This window comes from Homarus americanus, unplaced genomic scaffold, assembly GCF_018991925.1.
Source record: "Homarus americanus isolate GMGI-L3 unplaced genomic scaffold, GMGI_Hamer_2.0 scaffold39155, whole genome shotgun sequence".
NCBI classification, from domain to species: Eukaryota; Metazoa; Arthropoda; class Malacostraca; order Decapoda; family Nephropidae; genus Homarus; species Homarus americanus.
In genome coordinates this window covers 4,015,902-4,028,771 of record NW_024737042.1, presented here as the reverse complement: position 1 = coordinate 4,028,771, position 12,870 = coordinate 4,015,902, and the positions used below count along the sequence as shown (strand labels likewise).

General features: G+C 37.0%; 1 protein-coding gene across 1 annotated transcript in view; it reads right to left on the bottom strand.

The window, feature by feature from the left end:
* Positions 1 to 6,145: 6,145 nt before the first annotated feature.
* Positions 6,146 to 12,870, bottom strand: part of LOC121872776 (putative neural-cadherin 2) — a 45,009-nt gene continuing 38,284 nt past the window's right edge. The window contains exons 27-29 of the mRNA XM_042375832.1: positions 12,349 to 12,561; positions 11,722 to 11,880; positions 6,146 to 10,015 (exon numbers count right to left, since the gene is read on the bottom strand). Of these exons, the coding sequence (XP_042231766.1) occupies positions 9,111 to 10,015; positions 11,722 to 11,880; positions 12,349 to 12,561 (1,277 nt within the window). The 3' untranslated portion in view covers positions 6,146 to 9,110. The remainder of the gene's footprint in view (positions 10,016 to 11,721; positions 11,881 to 12,348; positions 12,562 to 12,870) is intronic.

Genomic DNA, 12,870 nt, shown 5'->3' with positions numbered 1-12,870 from the left:
TCTTTTATTTCATCTCAGTGTTACACAAAACGGCTTTAAGGCGTTATTTTCCCTAAAAGTCTAGTTTCACACTAATTTCTTTGATTTATAAAAGATATGCGTGTATTACAATAAAGATAACGTTAACTAAAATAAAATATTACATAATATATATATATATAATATATATATATATATATATATATATATATATATATATATATATATATATATATATATATATATATATATATATATATATATATATATATATATATATATAATATTTTATTTTTGTTAACAATTATCATAATAATATAATAATAATATATTATATATATATATATATATATATATATATATATATATATATGTATTATATATATATATATACATATATATATATATATATATATATATATATATATATATATATATATATATATATATATATATATATATATATATATATATATATATATATATATATATATATATATATATATATATATATATATATATATTACAAACAAACAAGAACATTGTAATTTTTTTATTTTTTTTTAAATTTTACAATTTTACATATACGTATAGTATACATAAAAATTACATATTAACATATTTGTCCGTGAAATATTTGGATGACTTTTCTTTTAAAATACACTTGATCATGCATTTATTATAAAATATCCTGCTTTTAATAAAGGCTATAGTCTCCTTAACATTAAAATTTTCCTTCCTACTTAACCACATACAGTAAATATAATCTTACATTAGCATGATCATTGTATTCTTATCCTTATTATTACTACAGTTAATATTAAACATTAAGAAATACAGAAATAATTTACTATTGACAATGCAGACTATATTCAGGAAATTTTTAAACCATTTAATTATCTCTTTGTTATGGAAACAGAAGTAAAATACATGTTATGGATATTCTACCTCACCACATCTTAAACGATTGTCATCTTGTTTTATATTTAACATTTTTAGTCTCTGATATGAAGCCTCTCTGGTGGGGATCCATATATTTACATGTACAGGTAATATTTTTCCAAATATAAGGACATTTAAACAGCTGATACTTTTCTTCTACTGCTGGTTTAGTCCATATCATTAACATATTGTATACCGTACATCTTTATTCCTGACATTGGGAAAGTTATGATGCCTTGCTATCCTTTTTAGGGTATTGATTGCATTACTATAATAAGGTGGAGACAAGTAGGAAACATTATCTGAAGGTTTCATTTCTAGTAGATAACTGGTCCTTATACTTGTATAATATGGAGTTAAATATTTCCTCTTTTCATGGTTTGATGCAATTTTTATGAAAGTTGTACATAATACAGCAGCTGCTTTACAAAACACATTAACTACTCTAATACCACCTTGTTTGACAGGTAAATACAGAGTTTGTCTTTTACCGTAATTGGCTGGTGTACATACCACTCCATATGTATTTAAAAAACATGATTCACTTTTCTGTGAGTACATTTTATTTAATGGAAATATATGGGATAGGTACCATACCTTGGACAAAACTTTTGAGTTCACAGTAATTGCTTTTTGGTACAAAGATAATTTTCTGTTTGATAAACAATTAAGAGTAATGGCGATATTTTCCAACATTTGGTTCCAATTCATATTAACAGTGTTCATAATTGTCAAAATATATAGTGCCTAAAATTCTGGAATATTCTGCTGATCTCATCCACAGCACAGGCCATAAATCTCTCTTCTTCCACTCACCCAAGCCCATAATACTTGTTTTATCTTTGTTTAATTTAGCACCTGTTGCTTCCTCATACCTTTCTATTTCTCTGCTAGCCTCAATTATGGACTGGTTTGTAACAACAAAGACTGTAGAATCATCAGCATATCCCTGTATGGGAAATGTTATGTTGTTTGGTAACTGTGGGGGAATTATTCTGGCATTGCTGTTTACTGATAAATGAAAAGGTTCTTGGAAAATATAAAGAGAATCATAGAAAGAGAGCATCCTTGTCTTACTGATCTTTCAATCCTGAATGACTTACTTTGTATGACATTAACCAGAACCTTACTCTCTCAATTTCCATACAACATTTTAATCCAGTTTACATAAACGTTGTTAATGCCTAATTTTTCCATTAACCTAAATATAAATTTAATATCAACTGTCAAATGCTTTTGACCAATCTAAGTTTATCATGGTACATTTTTGGTTCTCACTATTGACAAATTGCATTATATTCCTAATCATGATATTACATTCTATTATTGACCTTCCTTTAATACAACAGTATTGGTCGTTTGACAATATTAAATTTAAAAAAAATTTAACTCTTGCCAATATTTTTGCAACTATTTTATAATCTACAGTACATTTAAGAGGTCTCCAGTTTTCAATTAAATTCAGATTCCCCTTTTTAGGCACTAGCTTTATTATTCCTGTATTTTGTGACGCACTTAATACTTTATTGTTAAAGATAAACTGAATACAGGCATCCCCCGCGTTACGAAAGCCCGGGTTGCGGAATTTGTAAATTATGACCGATAATTTCGCGATGTGGCCCATAAATCCTCCCTTATGGAAATTGGGGTAAATTTTAACAATTAAAAAACAAATCACTATAGAATTAAAATTTTTTGTTAAAATTATAATTCGTTTGGTGTGGATTTCTTGGCGTTTGCTACTGCCAAGCGTGGCGTTGCCACGCGGGGTCACTCCATTGTTTACATCCAGTGTGCGCGCATGTTTCTCAACCCTGCAGTTGGATTTAACTTTTACAGACATACAGTAAGTACATTACTGTGCATTACCCTTATTCAAGATGACTGGAAAGAGGCCATCAAGTGAAAATGACTGCAGTAGTGCAAAAAAGAAGCCACAAAGGCATTACTTTGGATATAAAACTTGATGTTTTAAGAAGGTTTGATGCTGGAGAAAAACTTAGCCAGATTGCAAAAACATTAGGTCTTGCTACTAAAACAGTGGAACAATCCCTCCCAATAACTCCCTTTGCACCACCTATCCTCACGCAGTGGTCAACATCTTTTGTGGTGAGTACAGTACAATATGTTTATTTATTCCAACTGTATATCTCTTCATATTACATGTATATCATAAATTATATAATGTACTGTATTGCATGTGTTCATAAATTTTTATTTTCATTCATAAAAGTGCTTGAATTACTTTTTTGGGGCCCCGAAAAAAAATCCTTAGGAACGCATCTCCAGTTTTATAATGGAAGTCAATGGGAAAATAGGTTTCGCGTTACGGAATTTCACGATACGGTCAATTTTCTAGGGACGCAACCCTTCCGTAACGCGGGGGATGCCTGTAACATCAATGATCTCTACCTTGATAAATTTCCACATATGTTTATAAAACTCTGCAGGTAGACCATCACTACCTGGGGATCTACCAAGGTTGAGATTATTAATTGCTTCCCATATTTCCTTTTTGTTTACTGGTTTTATTAAAGATTCATTTTCCGATTCCTTTAGTCTTGGTTTGCAATTCTCTATAAAGTTTTCACAGTATTCATAATTTGTTTCAACTCTTTTATGTAGATTCCTCCAAAATTCTTTAATTACATAGATTATTCCTTCTATATTCTCTATTTCTTCACCATTTTCTCTCTTAACCTTAGTAATTAATTCCTTGTTTCCTTTGCCTTTTTCTTTACAGATCAAATGGCGAGAAAGCTCTTTTCCTTCTATTGTCTTTTATGCTGGATCTTATTTTAACACTTTCACAAATTTTTTTCCTTAATTCATTTATTCTGGTTTTCAATGCCTTTATTTCTTCTTAATTCACATCAAGGTAGGTGACATTACTCCAATCGGATTTACTGCTGTTATTGCTCACTCGCTGTTTCCTGTCCTGTAACCACTCACTAATCCATTGTAGAATATCTCCTTTAATGCCACGTGCCTCCACTTTTCTTATTAGTCTTTCGTGTGGGGCTCTGTCGAAGGCTTTACTAAAGTCAAGATATACCACATCATAGTCGTGCTCCCTCTTCAACTGATTCAAAAACAGCTGAAAATAATGTTAATAGATTAGTTAGACATGAATGCCCGCTTGTGAAGACATGTTGGGAATTATTGATCAACTTGTGTTTCTCCAGATGATTTCGAATAGAGTTTGAAATTATTACTTCCAGTAATTTGCTTACAATTGATGTTAGACTGATTGGACGGTAGTTAGAGGATAGTAATCTATCTCCCTTCTTGAAAATCGGTATTACATTCACTATCCTCCAGGATTCTGGTACTACATCCGATTTTAAGGACAGGTTAACAAAATGCTAAGGGCATACTATGCTCTTCCTGACATTCCTTTAATACTCTAGCAAATATCTCATCGGGACCTGGCGACTTATTAGGCTTTAGCTTGTCTATTTGCGTACTAACGTCGTTACTAGTCACTACTATCTCGCTTAATCTATTTTCTTCGCTATCTCTGTATACTGTAGAGTCGGTGTCTCGGGTATCTTGTTTAAATTTTCGGTGGTGAAAACTGTTGAAAAATATTTATTCAGATTATTGCTCATTTCTTCGTCGTTATCAGTTAGCTCGCCGGTATATGACTGTATTGGTAATGTACTGTACTGCATCTCAATAGTGTCGTGAGTTCGATCCCGGTCCCCGGTAATGTGAGAATTTGTTATTCAGAGTGATCTTACCAAACGGCGCAGGTTTTATCCTGATACTTCGGTTTCCTCCTCTGCTATCGAGAGCAGTGATGGTTGTAATAAAGAACAGCAATTAGTATGCGGTAAGTAATAGAAATAATAAATTTAATAATAAGTTTTCTCCTTCTGAATTGCCTTTGTCTTTAAAATCTTCCTTAATCATCTACAACCCTACTTGGCACTCTTTGTAACTTCTTAACTTACTCGCAAGAGAATGAAATTACCACCGATTTTTTTCTCCTTTCAATCATGTCTCAGTTTTATGCTTCCTCTTTAAAAAAAAATAAATACAAATAAATAAATAAAAATTCGATCCGCCCATAACTTCTTTCACACCTCACCAACATGGATTCTGTTCCCGTGTATACCATTTCCCTAAGCAACGCTACCAGCGTGACTGAGAGGAATAATGACACTTGTGTGAGAGGTGTAAAAAAAAGAGGTTCATTGACTGTTGTTCACATTAGTTAGAAACAGTGGATTACTCTCTTCAATGACAATTTCAAAAACATGTAAGACATTTCAGTATTACCACCACCTAGCACAGTGTTTATGTTTTAATGTCCTCAGGTGCTTCAACTGCTAGGATCTTTAAACAATTATAGAAGGGGTGCAGTGGCCGAGTGGATACACATAAGGTTCACTAGTTCGCGCCCCAGAATATTATCAGTCCAAGGGGCGCCTGTGGTAGAGCGGTACCGCTACCGCGCTTGCCTCGCAAGCCAGAGGTCACGGGTTCGATTCCCGGGCCGGTGGGAAGTTGTTTGGACACACTTCCTAGCCCCCCTTGGTCCCTGTTCACCTAGCAGTAAAGTAGGTACCTGTTGTAAATCGAAAAGTTGCGAATTCGTATTCAGGGCAAGTTGTTGGAGCTTCCAATAGCTTGCTGACAAAAACCTATAACTCTTCAGGCTTCTATGCCCTCGACAAAAAAACCTATGTTTCCCAGATGGGCGCTGTAATCGCTTCTGCGCTTCACCTTGCACAGGATGTAGGGGGGTGCCCAATAAACTAAAATTACCAGTCCACCCAGTTGTGAATGGGTGACTCAAGGTACTGTACATCCTTTGGGTAACTGACTTTACAGTTGGTCAGGTGAAGGGAGTCGAGCGCAGTGCTGTCCTTTTACCTCAGGGTGCTGTGTTCACAATTTTCTCAGCGGGCTGTCTGGCCTACTGATTGACTAAGGTTACAGAAACTGTGTTTGCATTTTCAGTTTATTAATAAAACAAGTACCCACCAAGTTCATGTCCAAAATAAGTTAATTGGTTTTACAAACAGCTTTTTGTATGAATTCTTAAAAAGTATATGTATATACAAATATATGAACTCAAATACTACACACACAATTATACGCTATATATATATATATATATATATATATATATATATATATATATATATATATATATATATATATATATATATATATATATATATATATATATATATATATATATAAACACTCGCACACTCATATAACATAGTTAATCTCCATCAGCAGGTAGAGTGGCCTGGGTAGTACTTTTTCTATCGCGCTGGGAGCCCAGTTTTAAAACACTCGCACACTCATATAACATAGTTAATCTCCATCAGCAGGTAGAGTGGCCTGGGTAGTACTTTTTCTATCGCGCTGGGAGCCCAGTTTTAAAATCTTAATGGTAGAGGTTAAGCATGATACATTTACATATCTATAATTAATAAATTAAACACATGTGACAATGTTGGAAAATACGTGGCAGAAAATTCGCGTGAATTGTTAAATGAAAAAAAATGCAGTGTATAACAGTGAGACAATCGAGTATTTGTTGCTTGGATCTGGTTAAATAAATGCGCAGAATGGTATTAGGACACAAATTTTGTCATGAGTATGCAGGGCACATACTGTACAGCGAAGGAAATATATTCTGGCATAAATCAGCAATGGTTAGAATGAAATAGGACAATAAATTTCAGGGTTGATGAAGCTAAATAACAAGTTTTGTATATACCGAAGACGGGTGGGAGCTGAGCACACTTTGTATTTTTTAAAGGCGTCCTTTTCAAATTAAGTTAACATCGTATTTGTCATGAATTCAGTATTACAACACCAGGCTGGAGATCATTTGTCAACGAATGAATGTTCCCCATAATTTAGGTGTATGGTTTTATCTTCTGTTTACCTGTACTGTAGTGTTTGATCAACCTCTGACGGGGTCCCATTGTTGTGGGGGATAAGCTAAGGTTAGCTATGTCAGGTTAAGTTAGGTTAACATTTGGGTGATTAATCTTGAAGTGAAATAATCTGGGGGGGGGCGGGGGGGGGGAGCTCATTTTCACTTGATCCAATGAATTTCCTTCTTTTCCGTGGCCGACATAAACTGAACACCAAATAATGGTTCAACTACGCTTTATAACCAGATACCCACAATGGCTCCTAATTGTTGAGTCAATCCTCACACTGTATGTGTCTGTTAAGCATCAAAGTGAATCTAAAATTAGACAGTTTTAGAGAACGATGTTAAAACGAAAATTACCAATTAAATAAAATATGAGAGAATTCCTTACGACTCATTCGCTTAGCCACACGAAGAGCTTGACAAAGACAGACGTAATCGGAATGGCGAAGACTTGTAAATTTTTTTTTTCAACATTACAGAACTGAATACAGTTAGTAGATATTGTATGCCTTTATGGTAAGATATTATTTGAATTATTTTTTCAGTATATTATCAGTATTATTTGATTATAAAGAGAATAATTTACCTCTCCTGTCTAATTAAAATTTTGTCTGGAATCTGTTTTTGTGAATTTTTAGTAAAGAAATGTTGTGTAGCGTTAAAGATTATAAAGTTAGTGAAAAATGGATGACACTCAAGACTAGGAGTTTAGATTAGGGTAAGGTAAGGTAGGTTAGATTAGGGTAAGGTAGGTTAGATTAAGTTACTTTCTGTTAAGTTAAATTAGGATAAGTCAGATAAGGTTAAATTTGGTAAAGTAGATTACGGTAAATTGGGGTAAAATAGGATCAATTAGGGCATGTCATTTGAAGTTAAGCTAAATTAGGGTATATTAGGTTAGGAGTGTGTGACATGGAGGATTAATGTGTGACGAAGGATTAGTGTGTGACATGGAGGATTAATGTGTGACAAGAAGGATTAGTGTGTGACATGGAGGATTAATGTGTGACAAGAAGGATTAGAGTGTGACATGGAGGATTAATGTGTGACAAGAAGGATTAATGTGTGACAAGGAGGATTAGTGTGTGACATGGAGGATTAATGTGTGAGAGAAGGAGGATTAGTGTGTGACAGAAGGAGGATTAATGTGTTGACAGGAGGATTAATGTGTTGACAGGAGGATTAGTATGTGACATGGAGGATTAATGTGACAAGAAGGATTAGTGTGTGACATGGAGGATTAATGTGTGACAGAAGGAGGATTAGTGTGTGACATGGAGGATTAATGTGTGACAAGGAGGATTAGTGTGTGACAAGGAGGATTAGTGTGACATGGAGGATTAATGTGTGACATGGGGATTAATGTGTGACATGGAGAATTAGTGTGTGACATGGAGGATTAATGTGACAGAAGGAGGATTAGTGTGTGACATGGAGGATTAATGTGTGACAAGGAGGACTAGTGTGTGACATGGAGGATTAATGTGTGACAAGGAGGACTAGTGTGTGACATGGGGGATTAATGTGTGACAGAAGGATTAGTATGTGACATGGAGGATTAATGTATTTCAGCAGGAGGATTAGTATGTGACATGGAGGATTAATGTGCGACATATGGATGACTAGAGTGAATTACAACTAATTTTAGACAATAATAAAGAAATAAAACATGTGTGAGGATTAATGACAGGTAAGTCCACAGGTGTGAGGAGTTTTTAATATGATACAAACTTAAGTGGAGGAAGAGTCAGTGAGGAAGATATGCATCAATATACTGGAAATACAATGTTAAAGGTTGTGACAAGGAAGTGGAAGAAGGAAATATAATTGTGTCGTGGTTGGTGTTAAACATTGGGCTGGCTGGAAGGGGAGTGTAGAGGATGAAGTGTGCATCAAACGCTCAGTGAAGTGATTAGTTAGGGAGGAGTGTGTGTGGGGGAGTTGGGGCATGACTGCCTGATGCTGTACAGTAACCATAATGTCTCAACAACCTCAGTAACCATAATGTCTCAACAACCTTTTGTAGAAGTCATCCGCCGATACACTTCGGCTGTACGAAATACTGCGCTTAAATCACACACACACACACACACACACACACACACTCACAGGGGGGGGGGGGATGTGGTAATTTCGAGGTTGCCTTATGGAAGGAGAACACAATGGCAACAAACATCTGCTACAGCAGTTTGAAAGAATGAATAACAGTGAATGATGGGAAAACCTGTTGTGTTGGCCTTTATCTTGGTCATCCTGCGCCATGAAAATTTGAGTGTTATTACAACAGAAACAGTTTATCACTACCACAACCCTTGTGAGTTTTGGTGGAGATCACGGAGATCTGAGTATTGGTACACGGACACCCTGGTGACTGTCCTGCACTGCTGGCGTCCGCAAGCTGGAGGCCACTGTAAGAACTAGTCCTTTGTTGCTCACAAGAAGGTTGAGAGCATGGAACCCCTGGCAACGGCTGCACTACGGAACACGAGCAACTGCCTAGAGCCTTGTCTCTAGACGCAATGTATGACACAGTGGAGGTGGACCGACTCCGCCGAGGAACTTGAAGGTTTTTACACTTATCATCACAAAGCAGAGTGGCAACATTGCAAGCCTGGCACGTGTCTCTGCCACTGGACAAGACAGAGAGTGAGTTCTCTTCAAATCCCATCGGTGGTGGAATTTTTGTACAGCAAGTGTGTGTTTTGCTGTAACATGTTCCTGGCAGAAGCGTGTCAGTCACAGCAGCTGAGGAAATAATGTTTCGTCTGAGAGAGTAGCAGCCTCTGTCCACTGAACAGCCCACAGCGTCTCGTGTGTAATCATGTAAGTTATTAACAAATATTTTGGGGGCTCGAGATCTTGGTAGAGAATTCCATTTACGGTATATTAGAGCTGACTGTATTCCTGCTTCATAGGTCACAGTCGCGACACCATCTTCACTTTCACCAGAGTTTGATTTCAATTTCTTAGACGGCGAAGAACTTTTGTTTTCATGTTTACATCCGTTTACGTTGACTGTGGCAACAGAAGTGCTCAGCGTGTCAGGCATTTGTTGGGTAGTGGTAGCTTGACTGTGCTGACGGAGAGGTGACTGTGTGTTTTGCTGACCGACGAGGCAGTTCAGTAGTGCCGCGACGTCTTGGAAGCCCCCAAGAAGCCGCACCTCATCGACGCCATCAACACCTGTCAATGAAATGAAAGGTTGACACTACGCTGGGTGGAACAATAGCAGTATTCACCCTTTAAATATATCAAACAATACATAACTACAATAAACTTTAATATTTTTTACACTTTGGTGAAATTAGTCTCAACTTCCAAGCAATCGAATTATCTCACTTTTTTATCACTTGTCCAATTTCTCTAATGTCTTTACCTACAGAGTGATCAAAGGTTCCTCCTCTCTTCTTCACTGACCATCACCCAGTACCAGTCATACTTGTGCTCAGGCAACATACTGACCATCACCCAGTACCAGTCATACTTGTGCTCAGCCAACATACTGACCATCACCCAGTACCAGTCATACTTGTGCTCAGGCAACATACTGACCATTACCCAGTACCAGTCATACTTGTGCTCAGGCAACATACTGACCATCACCCAGTACCAGTCATACTTGTGCTCAGGCAACATACTGACCATCACCCAGTACCAGTCATACTTGTGCTCAGGCAACATACTGACCATCACCCAGTACCAGTCATACTTGTGCTCAGGCAACATACTGACCATCACCCAGTACCAGTCATACTTATGCTCAGGCAACATACTGACCATCACCCAGTACCAGTCATACTTGTGCTCAGGCAACATACTGACCATCACCCAGTACCAGTCATACTTGTGCTCAGGCAACATACTGACCATCACCCAGTACCAGTCATACTTATGCTCAGGCAACATACTGACCATCACCCAGTACCAGTCATACTTGTGCTCAGGCAACATACTGACCATCACCCAGTACCAGTCATACTTGTGCTCAGGCAACATACTGACCATTACCCAGTACCAGTCATACTTGTGCTCAGGCAACATACTTCATGATCGTGTGTGGCAGCTGAGCCCGTTGAAATTATCATCTTCTTAAATTAGAGAAAAATAGTTTTATTATCTACGAATTTATTCCTCCATTCAATGAGTTATGATGGTATATTCAGTAAGTACGGACGCATTGTTTATAACACAAATAAAATCATTATCAAATTCTAACAAGATGTGCTCAGATAAGTTGAGTCAAATTTAATTGTTAAAATGAACCCATCGTACTATGCTTCAATCCTAATGATTAAGTTAGGTTAGGTTTGGTAAAGTTCTTTTATTAATGAAGCTTAATAGGAATGAGGTATGATAGAACTGGATTCATTTTACCTTTAACTTGTGAAAATACAAGAGGTAAACGAGACCCCACAACAAGCAACCAGACTACACGACAGGCCTAGTGTAAGAGCGCACGACCAGAGAAGCTCAATGAGGAGAAGGCGTGTGTGTCAGGAAGCTGTTGGTACTTGAAACTGGTTTGTTCATCTCAGCCGTGTTACTTTGCAGTAAATAAAGTAATGCTCAAATTAAATTACTTATTTTTTATATACTAATTTAGAGCACTTTGAGCTAAGGTTAATATTGTCATAACCAAGATGTTATATTCCGAGATATTTAATTTTGTTGTTCTTTTGTTGACGGAGAACTCCAAGAAATATCCTTTTTCTCGTACCAAGATGCGTCTAGGCAGTTTTACACACCACTGTCACTCTCACATCACTATACATCATATTTATTTTAATTATATTGTCTTATTTTGATCAGAGTGGAAGGGAGGGCTGGCAGGTGTGTGTTGTGTTGACTACCAGCGAATAAGAGAGGTAAAGACGGGGTTATTAACGCACCTGAACAGCAAGAAGAGAGAGAACCAGGAGAGCTGCCATCACCCTCGTAAGCATAGTAGCGGAGGTCATCTAGTGAGGGCAAGTGTGGACAGCCACATCCACTCTCTGGGGCAGCTTCTTTCCCATCATCTGACTTGTCCCTCCTCAGTACGTCCACAGCTGTTAAAACAACCATGTCTCTTAAATAATCTAAACCAATAAAAGTATTCGTTTAGATAATTTAGTTTTCTACACCACACATCCCTCAGCTCTACATATAGTTGTCTCTAACATTCCTGGGTTCATCTTCACAAAATATATAGATCCACAGTTTGCACCATGAGTCGCTACTGTACCCATATTCCTCTACCATATGCCAAGGTAGGCTGATATGTTTCACCTGATCTATGATTGAAACCTACATGTGTAAATATATTTAAAAACGACTAAGATGATTCACATAAGTACACATACAACAAGATAACTGGTGGCATACAAGGCGGGATGTTTTCCACTCAATAGGAAGCGGAGACGTGATCCTCAAACTTCCTTCACCTACATATTAATTTCATTATGTCACCCATTTAGAGGATACAACCCTTATCCTCTCGGTCTAATCGACGCCTGGTTTAGGTTTGTAATACCAACCAGTCAACTTTGTATCCTTGGTCACTGAAGACTGCCGGTGGCCCATCTTGCTACACGCCACCTTAAGATCAGTGTTCTCGCCGCCTGGGATGTCAACATTTTCCAACTCCTGTGAGATTTTTGCAGACACCGTGAACTCCTCAGCTGCTTTCACTGACTTCCTCATCCTCCTTCGTCGTCGCTGATACAGGATATAAACGCCCAACACCATGGCTGTAAGAACATCATTACATCTCACCAGGACTGTCCATAACATGACAATAAAGGAAGTTGAGGTAAGATTTGGACGCAACACATTCTAAAGGTATAAATATAAGAAAATAAGGAGTCTGCAATAAGCTGGTTGGCCTGTGCATGGCAGCTCCTGTAGAGAGTTACAACCACTCTCTATCGTCCAGAATCTATCTAGCCTCCTTTTAAAACTTCCCAGTGTCCCAGCACTTACTACAAAGTTGTTAAGCTTGTTCCACTCATCTACCACCCTATTTGTGAACCAGTTTCTTCCTATCTCCCTCATAAACC